The 15,030-nt window shown below is 36.2% G+C and overlaps 1 protein-coding gene and 1 non-coding gene across 3 annotated transcripts; one reads left to right on the top strand and one right to left on the bottom strand.

Moving 5' to 3' along the window:
• The first annotated feature begins 655 nt into the window (after positions 1–655).
• LOC100527320 (actin-related protein 2/3 complex subunit 2A) lies at positions 656–12,869 on the top strand. Of its 2 annotated transcripts, none has more exons than XM_041010296.1 (9): positions 656–802; positions 935–1,174; positions 4,105–4,274; positions 5,331–5,408; positions 5,549–5,669; positions 5,766–5,857; positions 11,677–11,733; positions 12,245–12,316; positions 12,415–12,869. In XM_041010296.1, the coding sequence occupies exons 2-9, from the start codon at positions 973–975 to the stop codon at positions 12,448–12,450; spliced, it is 828 nt and encodes a 275-aa protein (XP_040866230.1). In that variant the 5' UTR covers positions 656–802; positions 935–972; the 3' UTR covers positions 12,451–12,869. The 2 variants fall into 2 exon arrangements, with proteins under 2 accessions (XP_040866230.1, XP_025981873.2); XM_026126088.2 differs by having other exon boundaries at positions 671–802; positions 967–1,174.
• Positions 12,870–13,759: 890 nt separating this feature from the next.
• MIR4361 (microRNA MIR4361) lies at positions 13,760–13,822 on the bottom strand. The gene has a single exon (NR_126603.1). It is a non-coding gene; the product is annotated as a microRNA MIR4361 (primary transcript).
• Positions 13,823–15,030: the final 1,208 nt, after the last annotated feature.

The following is a 15,030-nucleotide window of genomic DNA, read 5'->3' as shown; positions in this document are numbered from 1 at the left end:
TATGGCAGAATTTTGGTCTTCCTGCTTCTGCCATATTCTGCCATTTGCCATTCATAACCTTGGAGTCATGAGACACAAGGGGGAGTCCAGTTCAGAAAATTCTAAGTAATTAGGTGGAGCTACATCCTTACTATTGTTACTTTTATGCCAAGTGTGTAGTTGTTGACTTTGATTTCATCTCATTATACCATTGATAATATATACGTCCAGCTAAAGAGACCTCATTTGAACTCCATTTCGTGCAGTTAGGTCAATTGTTTCCCTTCCTCATGCTAATTAATATTACCTCTGGTCCTTTATATAAGAAACAAAAGAGAAAATTTTCTTGGTCTTAATTATAAGAAACATAGGAATACTTTCAATTGTATTAATTGCTAAATTTCTTTTTTACCCTTAATTAACTGCAAGGTCTATTAATGATTTACACTCATTTCCCATGAAAGTGCTTATTAGGCTATTAATAAAACAAGGTATACTCATTGGTTGGAAAAATTATCTTTTGAAAAGTATTCACCACTTAAATCATTTAATGTTATGGGTAGTTTTGGAATAAAATTAAAATTTATGACATTATTAATTAAAATTAACCAATTTAACCACTTTTTTTTATCTTGATGAATTAGGTATTTGTTTCTTATATATAGGACCAGAGGTAGTAGTTAACAAATGATTATGAAACCTAAACTTCAGTTTTAATGATTTGTCACACAATTTTAATGTTGATCACTGTTTCAGTCTCGAAAAAGGAGTTGAACTGGATCACCACTGGGTTGAGTTTGATGATGTTCGATATCATATTCAGGTAATGACTTTTTTTGGAGATAATCAGGATTCAAGAAAATATTTTGATGAATACCTTTGATGCTATAACATTGCTGGTTAAATTTTTCACTAGATGATTTTAATAAAATATGTGTGTTTTTGACACTTTTAGGTTGCATATTAACCAAGCAATGATGATTGTAGGTGTCAATGAAGAATCCTCATGTTTTGTTGCTATCAGTATCGTTGCCTACTCCTTCTTCAGAAACTATTTTTGTCTGTGGACTTCCTTTTGGAGCCATCGAAGCAATCAAAGCTGCATATGGTAATCTTGTGCAAATTCTTGATCCTCCAAGGGATGGCTTTAACCTCACATTAAAAATAAATCTGTCAAAGCTTCCGGCAAATCAAGGTACAACGAAGTTCTGTCAAAAAAAAAAAAACCACTTAATCATTGTGCATTCATGTATGGATCCTTTTCCTCAACTCCTTTGTACAATGGTCTTTGATTACCTGATGACCACACCCCATTGAAGTTTAACTTTATCTATTCATTTATATAGTGGTTTCTTGGCCATCAGTATTTGCAGTTTATTTTATTACTATTCTGTTGTGATTTGATTTGAATATCACTGGGGATTGCTAAGGTTACTGCTCGAGGGATTATATAGTATGATGCAAAAATGATTTTTTTTGTTGAAAAAGTTAATTTTTAATTTGTTGAGAGAGGAATAAGAGAACATGTGAATGAATTTGTGTCTGACTCTGAATAACACAGCAGAGCATATATTTATATTAGGCATCATAAATACAAGGATAATTACAAATAATTATAAGAATAGACATATATCCTAATTAACATAATTGCAAGAATATAATCTGCCCTACTAACAATATTACTATAATTATATATTTACAACATTCCCATTCAAGCTGTGTATATCGCACCAAACTTGATACACAGGAGTATCAAACACACATCAATCCTGTTTCCTCTAGGATGTCCATCGCAGACTTCATTTGGGAAATCAAAATACCATTTGTGGATTGTGCCACTTCTATCCTCAAGTATTAGACAACTGCCAAGATCTTTTGTATGAAAGTGGTGACAAATATGTTTTACTTGTGCAATACCTTGGTGATCATCACTGCCTGTAATGGCGTTGTCGTCTAAGTACACAGTCAAATAATACACCCTATGGCTGAATGATGATGAAAACTGAGCAGTAAGCTTCATTCCAAGTCATACCAAATTGCTGAACTACTGTGCTAAATCTGCCAAACCATGCCCTTTGGGACTATTTAAGACCGTATAAGCATATAGCAGTGTTGTCAAATGGCAGTTATGGCGGCGCCATGGCGGTATGGAATGGCGAATTTTTGAAAAAAATGCCACCAAATAGCGGTGGTATTGCGGGTTTCAAATGGCGGCTGCCATAGGTTTAACGGTGGTGGCAGAATGGCGGTTATGGCAGAAGAAAGGTTTTTTTTTAAAATTTTTTTTCCCAAAATGACAGATTGGGCTGTCTTGGGCTGACCCGACCCAACCCTAAACCCGGTTTTTGGAATCAAAATGGGATGAGCAGCACGCAGCACGCACCAGCGCGAGCTCCACGCGAACTCCCGAACTCCCGAAGTCGACGACGGCACCACGAACTAGCACGAGCACCATGCGAACTCCCGAAATCTCGAACTCCCGAAGACTTTCACAAGCAACAAATTTATGTGTATGTGTGATGTGTGTGCTGTTCCTAGTCGATTTTGAACAGTCAACGAGTGTTTCAGATTTGTATTTTTCTTGGAATTTCTACTCTTTTTTGAATTCAATGTAGAGAGTTTCTGAATTTGATTCTTTTTTTATTTTAAGGATCCTTTTGTAATGTTTTTCCTAATAATTTATTTTTATTTTTAATTGAAAATAACAAACTTCATATTTGTAAACCTTAAGGAACAAACTTCATTTGTACTTTACCAGTTAACTAAAACCACAACACATTACACATAGTAAGAATGTGTGCCATACTATTACTATTAAATTAAAAATATCTTATAATAGTATACCACATATGTTATATTAATTAAATTCAATCACGTTTGAACTAATGAGTGTTGCTGTCCAAGTAAATAAGCATTTTTCCCAGATATGCATGTCATGTGTGGCTCAGAATTGGCTCCACATCTTTTGACACTGTTCTATTGTTGTTTCTCCATGAAAAATCATTTTTTGGCGTTTTTGATGGGTATTGGCCATTGGGTTTGCCCTAGGTCCCAGGACCAAAGAGACATTTTTTTTGTCAATTTGGTTCATGTGGTTAGAGTGTAACTCTTTCAATATATATATATATATGTATGTATAAGCTCAAAAACTGAAAAAGAAAAGAAAACCTAATCTCAGGTGGGATTGCCGGAGTGGGCTGGTCACTTGAGTTTCCGGGTCGCTGGAAATGAAGGTTGTTGGAGAAGAAGCGACCACATGGGCATGTGGGAAGAGGCTAGGGCAGAAGCAGAAGGGTCTGTAAGGGGCTTCATGCGTGCACAGGAGAAAGCCTGTTTCAGAAGCTAATAACCAAAAAAAAAGAAAAAAAATGCTAAAAAACCAAAAATACCCTCTCTAAGGATTAATAGTGAGGGCATTTTCAGGTTTTTTTCAAGCTTCAAGGTTGCGGAGGTGAAACCGCTCCAGGGAGCACGATTGCCCTGGTTAGATCCAGATAGCAGCCACTCCGTGCATGACTTCAAAATGCAACACAACAATGTCAATGTTGCATTTCCGTGCCGCTTCACCACCGTGATGAGCGCTATTGATAACATAGGTCATAATGAAGTTCTTATATTAGAAAAAAATACTTACTCCTTCTAAGGGTGGGTCTTTTGTTTGGATTGCGTGGTACTTAATTGGGGTAACGGTAATAATGCTAATGGTTTAGTTTCCAAGGCTACATAACTGTTTTACTCGGATGTGTGTAAAGTTTGGTGATTGTTCAGAATTGGTTAATCATCTCTTTAGGGAGTTGTTCAGCTTATGCAAATTTTCCTGTTATATTAATATAGAAAATTAGTTTTAACTTTTAAGTTTGTCGTGTGCCTTATGCTTTGATACATTTGATGGATTTTTTTCTTTGTATGTTTTAGCATTTTAGGGTAAAAGAACATGTTTATTTTTTTCAAAAATTATCCTTTAGTTTTATAAAAATCTTTCCAAATATACTTCTGAATCCCTATATGTAATCTTCTACTCTGCCTTGAATTAAAATTCTGATTAAATGCCAAAAATAAAAAGGAATTTCGATTCAATTATTTGGTTTTTGATGTTCTTTGACAATTGATGTTGAAATTGTGCAGAGCAAAAACATGCTTTTTTGGTAAAAGTTGCATCAATAAGGGAGGTTGTCCTTGGTGCACCATTGAGAGTAATTTTAGAACATCTTGCTGCCAGAACTGTTGCTCCAGACCTGGATCCACTTGTTGCCCTTGTTCATCGGCCTAATGAGTCTTTCTTTCTTTTTCCTCAGGTGTGATAATAGTTGCAACTTTCTGTTACTTTAGCATTTATCGCTGCTTGGAATGTTTTATTCACTCTTTTTTATTCCTACACATTACGGAGTAGTGCCATAACAATGCTACATGCAGGATTAACTTACTTTAAGCATAAATGTTGTTTCCTAAACTTTCTTGTCAGGCTATATATACACAATATAAGTGCACTTTATTAGAAGAGAGAAAATACATACTAAGGAAGATAATGAGGCAGTTTATTAAAAGCAATGTTCTCAGTCCCTGATAACAGCATGTTGCAGTCGACCCCAAAACGCTATAGTGGGATGACTGCTATTCTGAATTTTTGTATAGTTTATATAATGCATACTTATACATATAAATTCTCAAAAATGATGAAAACTACTCAAAATTTACAATGAATCTCGTTAGTGTTTAAAAAATCACAAATAACGAAGAAAATAAATAAATGGAGCAAAGTAATTGAACTTTGGTTTCTAAATTCCTATTTTCCTCTTTAAATTCTCTGTATCATCAAGGGAGACCCTAGGCTAAATAATATTTCTAAAACTTTGGTTTATAACCATGTCGAATGATGTCGTGCAATCCATGTAGCCGACCTCACCAAGTGGGACAAGGCATTGTTGTTGTTGTTGTTGTTGTTGTATCCAAATATTCCAAATAACTAACTAATAGAGATTGACCCCTCTTTAAATGGGGTCCGCTAACACAAATGTCGAATCCTCAATATGTTTAAGAAAACCCCCCTGAAAAGTGCACACACTTTACATTAAATAGAATGAAAGGCCTAATCTTATTCCATGTGAGTTGCTGTGCCATGAAAATCTCCTTTAATCAACTGAGCATATAACGCAATTAGGAGGGTTCTGACTGGTGAGCATATAACCCTCCTTAATCAACTTGATATAGTGCTTTTTGTGTGGTATTCAAATCTGCAACAATAGTTTCTGTTAGTTGAGTTGGGAAAAAGGAAAAGGATAAAATAATAAAATAAAGAACTCTTTTAATTTGAAATTGGTAAAATCTAGTTGTTGAAACATGTTTTTTGACAGGCTGATAAGGTGACTGTAGTGTATCCTATGAGATTCAACGATTCAATAGACATTGTTCTCGCAACTTCATTCCTGCAGGTATGGTTTTAGTTATTACATATCTAAGGGTCATTGGGATGAAAGAGAATAGGGAGAGAGATAAAGTATCATTTTTGTTGCATTTTGCTACTCTTTTGGGTGGTTTGATGTTTCAATTTTCAAGCTTTATTATAATTTAGGAATTTGTCGAAGCCAGGCGTACAGCTGGACTTAATAATACACCTCCTTGTTCATGGTCTCTTACTCCTCCACTGGAACTAAAAGAAGTTCCCGCTGCGAATGCAGGATTTGTGACATTTGGTTAGTGTCAGGAAAAGTGTCACAATGTATGTATGTATATATACATTTTTTTTTTTTTGCTAGCATCACACCAATGTAATATGTTAAACTTTGCAGTTATCTTCCCTCGTCATGTCGAAGGCCAGAAACTGGATCGTACAGTATGGAATCTGTCAACTTTTCATGCCTATGTTAGCTATCATGTTAAGGTGTGTGGGTTTCTTTGGACCAATATTTTCAGTTGCATAATATGACATCACTTTCATGTATTCAGTATTGGGTCATGATAATGCTCATGCAGAGCTTGATTTGGCATCATGAAGAAGATATTACCATCTTTTACATGGATTATAATTTTGCATTATTTACCTTGGGATTTAAACTATCATGTTTGCCTCAGTACGCGTAAGGAAGAATGGTTGGAATTGATAAGTAAAAGATACTATATTTTACTCTGAAATATTTAGAAATACAGGATTTTATTTGATCTAAAATAAAACCATTTTTTTCTTGTTTTACATAAAAAAAATTGTAAATACTTTTACAGATAATTTTTTACTTTTTTAAAGTGTCATTTTATTTTAAAAAAAAATCAAGAGGGGCACTGGTGGAAAGTGTTGGGAGAGAGTATATGGTGATGTGGAGTTTGTTAATATAGATTTGAACACTTTCAAGGACGTGTATGTGGGGATTATGGAAATTGGAGACGAGCTAGAGAAGCTCATGCTAATACTGTTATATACTTAGCTGTCCAATAATATTTATTTTTAAAATAAACCTGCAAATATAATGTTTGATCCTGATTATTGGAGTATACTTACTCGGTGTAACTCTTTCTTTTCTTTTAGTCATGCTGTTAGTCTAACTATAGTTGGTTGACATTTGTTTGGCAGTTAATTAGGACAGCTGTTAGACAGCTGCCACTAACTCAAGTTAGTTGTCAGTTATAGTAATCTAACTGCTATATAAAATGTATTGTACTCAGTTTCTCTTGGGTTGAATACAATCAACAATTTCACCTTACTTTAGTTTTCTGAAATTCTCTCTTAGATTCTTTTATGGTATCACTGAGTTAGGTTTCAATCCTTAGTTTTTTCTTCATGGCTTCTGCTTCTAACAATCCTCCTCCTCCTCCGCCACTATCAGTGAACAATGTAGTTCCGGTGAATCACATGACTCCGGTGAATGCGATTCCAGTGAATGCAGACGCTGCTATGCCGGTTGCCACCGCTTCTTCCACCACAACCACGAAAGGTTTCTCACACTCGTTCTCGGAATAACTCACAAATTCCAACTATTTGCTGTGGTGTCAACAGTTTGAGCCTATGATCAAAGGACATCACCTTCACTATCTCCTCACAAGTCCACAAATTCCACCGTGATATGCATCTCTGGCGGATCGCGATGCCAAAAACGTCTCTTCTGAGTTTCTGCTTTGGGAACAACAGGATCAATTCTTGCTATCGTGGCTTCAATCCACGACTTCTGGCAAAGTTCTTCCTAGACTCATCGGTTGTAAGTCCTCCTGGCATCTTTGGGATAAACTTCATTCACACTTTCAATCTATAATTCATATGAAGAAGAAGCAGCTTCGTAATATTTCGCTGGATAATCTTTCAATTTCTGAATATCTCCTTTGAGTTCAGACCTTGATCGATTCGCTTTCATCTATTGGAGCATTTGCTCTGGCTAATGAACAAGTTGATGTCGTTCTTGACTGACTACCAGATGAATTTGAGTCATTGGTTACACTTATTAGTTGTAGGTTTGAGCCTCTTAGGGTTGATGAAGTCGAAACTCTTCTTCTCGCTCATGAGACTTGCATTGAAAAGTCTCGCAAGAAATCAATTGCTTCCATCAATCTCACTGAAGCTTCTAAACCTAATTTTATCCCCAATTCCTTGCAGCAGGTGTGTTCCAACACTACTCCAGAACCGCAAGCCAATGTTGCTCAAGCTCAACACAATGCTGCTCAGAACACTGACTCGACCTACAATAACTACAACAGAGGTTATAGTTTCCTCAACAATGGCTGTGGAGATAGCCGCAATTTCTCTTGCGGTGTCCGTGGTGGTGTTCGCGGCTATGGTGATGGCCGTGGGGGTTGTGGTGGTAGATTCTCTAACATTCAGAGTGTCAAATCTGTCATAAATATGGACATGAGGCTTCCTATTGCTATTAGAGGCATGATGATAACTATATCCCCACTCGACCAATGGCCTATCCAAATCAGAATCAGTACTCCAACTCAAACCAAATTCCCAATCAACAGTGATATTCTAACCAACACCAAAATCAGTATCCAAACCAGTATCCTACTAATCAACATTCAAACCAATATCCCACTCAATCTTCCAATTCATATCCTAATCAGCTCCATATCAGAATGCTCCACCTCAATATAACAATCGACCACCACAAGCTCATCTAACCAGTGCTCAGTCCTCTTCACAAAATTGTTATCCAGATTCAGGTGCATCTCACCATGTCACAATTGTTTCTCAGAATATTCAACTGAGCACACCCTTTGAAGGACCAGATCAAATTATTATTGGTAAAATGGTCAGGGGTTAAACATCAATTCCTCAGGTGTAACCTCCTTTAAATCTCCTTTTAACTCTCAAATTCCTCCTGTTCTTAATAATCTGTTATTTGTTCCTTCTATAACCAAAACTTGATCAGTGTCAGTTAGTTTTGTAGAGATAACTCTGTTTTTTGAGTTTCATTCTCAGTTTTGCTTGCTCAAATCTTAGGTCTCTAAAGAGGTCCTTCTTCAAGGGTTGGTTGGTGCTGATTGCCTTTACCAATTCCTTAATCTGCTTCAGTCATCTAGACAGCAACTCAAGTCTCAGTTTCACTGTCAATACCATTGCATCTGATGTTTCAGAACCTGTCTTCAGAGCATCTTCTTCAAATTCTGTTCCCAATTCTGTAAATAGAGTTAATGATGCTTCTGTTGTCAACACAGTTTATAATAGTTCTATTTCTTTTGCCACTTGGCATTCTAGATTAGGACATCCTACTATTGATACTATGAAACTTGTATTCAAACTTTGTAATCTGCCTATTATCCATAAAACAGGTTCTGACTTTTGTTCACAATGTTTCATTGGTAAATCCCATAGACTTCCCTCCTCCCTTTCTCTTAGTGTCTATTCCCCTCCTGTTGAACTTATCTATTCTGATTTGTGGGGTCCTTCTCCCATTGTGTCCAGCACTGGTTACAGATATTATGTAACCTTTGTTGATGCTCACAACTGATTTACTTGGCTGTACTTCTTAAAAAGTAAATCAGACACTAACTATTTTTTAAACAGTTTCAAACTATGGTTAAAACTCAATTTAACCTACCTATTAAAGCTGTTCAGTCTGATTGGGGAGGTGAATGTAGGCCTTTCTCTAAGTATCTTACAGATCTTTGTATTATGCATAGACTGGTCTTTCCTCATACACACCATCAGAATGGTGTTGTAGAGAGGAAACACAGTCACATAGTTGAAACAGCTTTAACTATGTTGTCTCAGGACTCGATGATACTTGACTATTGGGATCATGCAGTCATTTCTAGTGTTTACCTGATAAACAGACTTCCTTCTTCAGCAATTCAAAATGAAGTGCCTTATCAAAGATTGTTTCGCAAGCTGCCAGATTACGAATTCCTTAAAGTCTTTGGGTGTGCCTGTTTTCCTCTTCTCAGGCCTTATAATCAACACAAGCTGCAACCAAGGTCTCAAGAGTGTATATTTTTGGGTTACTCTCTTTCCCACAAAGGCATGCCTTGCTGCAGATGGCAGAATATACATCTCCAAAGATATGATTTTCAATGAAATCAGATTTCCATTTCCTTCCTTGATGGGTGAATCAGATCAGACTATTTCCACCAGTGTTAAGCATCCCAACACTTTAACTGTGCTACAGTCTCATCAGCCTTTTCATACTCTAGCTGCCTCAACACCTTCTGCTACTGCTTCACAAACAGCTGCAGCATCTGTCAATTCACCTGCAGCAGCAACACCAGCCTTATTAACATCTAGTTCTTCTCCTTTGCCACAAGGAAATCCTGAAAGCAACAACATCATCTGTTCCTTCAGATGCATCAGCCAATCTTGAGGCCACTAGTGCTGAGGTATCTTTATCTTCCCCTGCCACTGCTTCTGTACCTGTTGTCACTGCTTCTCAAAATGCTCTTGTCATACCTGATAATGTGCACTCTGTGTGCACGAGAGCTAAAGCTGGTGTTGTCAAGCCTAGACTCCATCCTACTCTTCTGGCTCATTCTGAGCCTAAGTCCACAAAAACTGCTCTTTCCTCTATCCTACTTGGTTTGCAGCAATGAAGACTGAGTATGATGCTTTGATGAAAATGGTACATGGACTCTTACTGATCTACCTTCATCTAGGGTTCCAATTGGCTGCAAATGGGTGTTTAGGGTGAAGGAGAATCCTGATGGCACTATCAACAATTACAAAGCAAACATGTAGCAAAGAACTTCATCAGAAACTTGGTTATGATTACAATGAGACTTTTTCTCCTATAATCAAACCAGTAACTATCAGAATTCTTTTGTCTCTTGCCATTACTCACAAGTGAAGTCTTCAACAGTTACATGTTTTTAAATGGCATCCTTGAAGAGAATATTTACATGTCTCAACCTCCTGGTTTTGAAAACAGCAACAAGCAACTTGGGTGCAAGCTGCACAAAACCATCTATGGCTTAAAACAAGCCCCTAGAGCTTGGTTTGACAAACTTAAGACTACTCTCCTTCAATACAATTTCAGGTCAAGCAAATGTGATCCTTCCTTATTCTTCTACACTGATTCCAGCACTGTTATCTATGTTGGTTGTTGATGACATAATTGTCACAGGCAACAATCCTACTTTCATTAAATCCTTGGTTACTAAACTTAATTCTGAGTTTTCTCTAAAGGATTTAGGAAATTTGGATTATTTTCTGGGTATTGATGTAAGACTATGTAAGAGACCTGTTGACTAAAACCAAGATGGATGAAGCTAATTCCATCTCCTCTCCCATGGTTGGTGGCTGCAAGTTAACCAAGTCTGTGTATGAGTCCTTTTCTGATCCCACCCTGTACAGATCTGTTGTGGGTGCTTTGCTGTATGCAACCATCACTCAACCTGAAATTAGTTTTTCTGTCAACAAGGTCTGTCAATTTATGTCTGATCCTACTGAACAACATTGGGCAGCAGTAAAGAGAATCCTAAGATACTTGACAGACTATTAATTTTGGTTTAAGCTTTCTCCCTTCCTCTACTGGGCCTCTGATCCAGATGACAGAAGATCCACTTCAGGAGCAGCAGTTTTCTTTGGCTCCAATCTAGTAGTCTGTTGGTCGTCTAAAAAGCAATCTGTGGTTGCTAGGTCCAACACAGAAGCTGAATATCATAGTCTGGCCTTGGCTACAGCAGAAGTCACATGGATCAAATCAGTATTGTCTGAGCTTCATATTCCTCATGCAACTCCGATCATTTTTTGTGATAATAAGCACTTTTGCTCTTGCTCATAACCATGCGATACATTCTGGCACCAAACATATGGTGCTTGATTTATTCTTTGTTAGGGAGCAGGTTTTTGCCAAGCATCTTCAAGTTGTTCGTGTTCCAGCTATTGATCAAAGAGCAGACTTCCTAACAACGACCCTTATTCCTGCTAATTTCACTACTTATAGGTCCAAGCTCAGAGTGGTTGAAAAGCATTCTGCCAACCCCTCATGAGCTTGTGGGGGGTATAGGAGTATACTTACTCAGTGCAACTCTTTCTTTTCTTTTAGTCAAGCTGTTAGTCTAACTATAGTTGGTTGACATTAGTTCGGCAGCTAGTTAGGACAGCTGTCACTAACTAACTCAAGTTAGTTGACAGTTACAGTTATGTAACTGCTATATAAACTGTATTGCACTCAGTTTCTCTTTGGGTTGAATACAATCAACAATTTCACCTCACTTTAGTTTTCTGAAATTGTCTTTCTCTTAGATTCTTTTACTGATCTACATTATGCATATTTGTCACAGTGCTCAGAAGGATTTATGCATACACGTATGCGGCGTCGTGTGGAGTCCTTGATTCAGGTAATCTTGCATTTATTTACTTGTGGTAGCTCATATTCTGATACTAAAAAATGCTTTTTGGTACCTCTACTTTGTTTGATATTGCAGTTGAATGTGTTTGATTATAAAATATAATATAGTGGATACTCATACTGGATGTTACATAATGATTAGGTATATACTTTATTGAATAGTTTATGATTAGGGAAAGTTCCCCGTTTTTTTCATATATCAACTACCGTCCTAAGATTGGCTTTTGTTTTTTTCCGAAGGAATGCACCTGGTTTGGTAGATTTAATTGGCAGCCTAGGGCCCAACTAAAATCCCACACTTTATATTTTATCTATTGAAGAATTTGTATAGTTTATTGAACTTGTTCTGCTGCATTTGTCCATGTAATCAGTGTCTACTGTCTACGTTTCTGATTAATTGCTTTTTTGAGATATAAATGTGTTGGTTGTCATTTTCCCTTAAATGATTTGCTGACTTTCACAATATAACTTGTAAAAAAACCTACACGTGTTTTATATAGGCTCTGAATCGTGCCAAACCAGATGTCGAGAATTCAAAGAAAACTTCATACAACAGATCCTTCAAACGGCTGGTTTGTTATGCACATTCTTGTGATGGATTTTAACTAGTATTTTCTTTTTATGTGTTTTATAATAATACTTATGTCTGAAAATTTATACTTGATTATAGAGTCTCAAGGATTCAAGGACCAACTCATTTTCATAAAGAGGAAGCATGGTGAGGAAGATATTCTGCTTCTATTGGACTATACAATCACCAACCAAGGAGTCGCTATTGCATGTTTGCAGAATGTTCCAGATGCTTGTTTCTGAACTCTTCACGCTTAGTATCCAAGGAATTGCTGGTCTATTTCTGCAGACTGCTCCAGGAGCTTGTAATTTATTCATGGAAAAGAATAGGATACAAATACAATAGAAACGACCTGACAAAATTAGTTATTAAAATGTACAACTATTTATCATCTGAATGTGGTGTATATCTGTATTTGGGGATACGTATCAAAATATCTTCCTTTTTAAGGCATTCATCAAAGTTTCCTTTTATTGTAAAGTATCGATAATGTGTTGATGCAAGTTTAAACTTTTGAATGAGGTGACAAACATGGATAAGCTGTTGTAGCGTTTGAAGGGTTTTAAATTAGATCATGTAGCATGCTTTTGCGGATTGTAATTCAAATTCATCGTGTTTACTCGAATATCACCCTTGAGTCATTCAATCACAAATAAATTTATCCTCGGCTGCTGAAAAGACACGCAATACGTGCAAAGCTAGCAGAAATTCTAGTATTTTAGAAGCTGAAGCTTGTTCCGTATTCATGCGACCATATCTTTTAACTGATAGAGACTTAGAGATAATAATGTTATTTTGCTGTTGTGTTTTGTATTTGTTCTATTGGTTCGGTTACGATAATATCGAATCATAAATATGTAAGCCTGTAACAGTGTAACCTCATTATGTGAAACACATTTGATTCCAATTCACTTCCCTTTACGATGTCAAGAATCCCTAGCGTCACAACAATCTTGAGTTTCAGATCCGGATTGTTCGCATTCAACTTTTCATGCATTTTTCGCGGGAAATAATTTTAAACTGCTAGATGATGATCTGGTGACTTATATTTTATACCGGTAAATCAGAGTTAAAACATGCATTTAAAATTTGAAACGTTTGATCTTCATCCAATAGTTAAAAATATGGTAATTATGAATGCGTGCAAATTTGATTGCATTCAATTTGGTTCCCTTGAATTCTCCACACTCACTGCAGCCATGAGTAGTAGAATTACATCATCTGAATATGACGCACCTACCTCTATTGTTTCCTTGATCTTCCCTGGCAAACTCATTGCTTCTAATGCAGTTTCTTAGAAGTACAACAAGCTCAATGGAGCCATCGAATATTCATCATCACAAGATAGGATTATAAGTAGAGTGTTGCTAGGTGCACCCAGCATTCTTGAAAAATGCCAAAATTGTCCTTGTTTAGTTTTCCACTTCCGGATCAGCTTGATCCGTAAGTTGATCCGTAAGTCTCTTCCGGATCAACTTGATCCGTAAGAGACTTCCGGATCAACTTGATCCGTAACTTCCAGATCAAGTAGATCCGTAAGAGGAAAAAAAAGTATAATATACTTTTAAATACAACATATTTATTTATAATATAATTAAATCTATTTTTTATTTTATTAAATATAATATATTTATAAATATTGATTTATTATAAATAATTAATTTTTTAATATATTTTTTTAGAATAAATTTGTTTAGAAGATGATATTAACATACTTACTCAGTCCCATTATAATTATTGTTTAAGGTTATTTTATACATATTAATAAAAATCAATAAATACATAAAAGATAATATTATAAAGAATTAATCATATCATTATTAATATTATAAAGAATATAAAAAAAATAATTAGTATTATATAAAAAATTAAAATACTAACTACTTTACAATACATTTTTTTACATGATCATTAGTATAAGTGGGAAAATTGTAATTATAAGAGAATTTAAAAATATTAGTACGTTATATACGATCTTAGATAACGAATGATGTCCATTTTTTGGTTAATTATTTTTTTTACACCCTTTTCAACTTCTTTATTTCAATTATATTTAAAGTTATAACACGCGTGTATATAGACACAAATGGAATACACAATCAATGAAAATAAATAAAACTAACATTAGTAATGAAAATAAATAAAACCAACAATACTCATAAAATGAGTTCATATACAATATCTGTATATACAAGGAATATCAATGTAAAACATGTACATAAACTAAGCCTGATCAGTGTGCCGCCTGCGTCTACACCTAACGTATACTAGATGGTCCTGTGTGACACTCCTGACCAATCTGAGGCATTCTTCCTGTTACATACAAAACAAACTAATTACACAAATTATTATGCAAATATTGAGGTAAATGACGTAAATTATTAGTATTACTTACCACTGCATGTCTGGGCTCCTCCGTAGATGTCGACGATGCTCCTGGCTCCAGCATGCGAGGGATATCCGTCTGCGAGACCTGAGGGACGACTCGGGGCTGCGGGGCGTGACCATGAGGCAGAGGATCTACTGCGTGGCCTGGTGTCATGAAAGGATGGGAGATGCGGAAGAACCAGTCGATGTAGTCACTGGAACACGCCCCTGGCACCACGCACACTCACCTGCAGGTACGATATGATCCTCGTAGTGCATCCACCTGTCATGTATATCATCATACGAGACCCATGAATCGACAGGAGGAGCATGAATGGTTTGCGTGTA

This window comes from Glycine max, chromosome 16, assembly GCF_000004515.6.
Source record: "Glycine max cultivar Williams 82 chromosome 16, Glycine_max_v4.0, whole genome shotgun sequence".
NCBI classification, from domain to species: Eukaryota; Viridiplantae; Streptophyta; class Magnoliopsida; order Fabales; family Fabaceae; genus Glycine; species Glycine max.
Note: the sequence above shows the minus strand (reverse complement) of the source record. Positions and strands in the feature narration are given on the sequence as shown.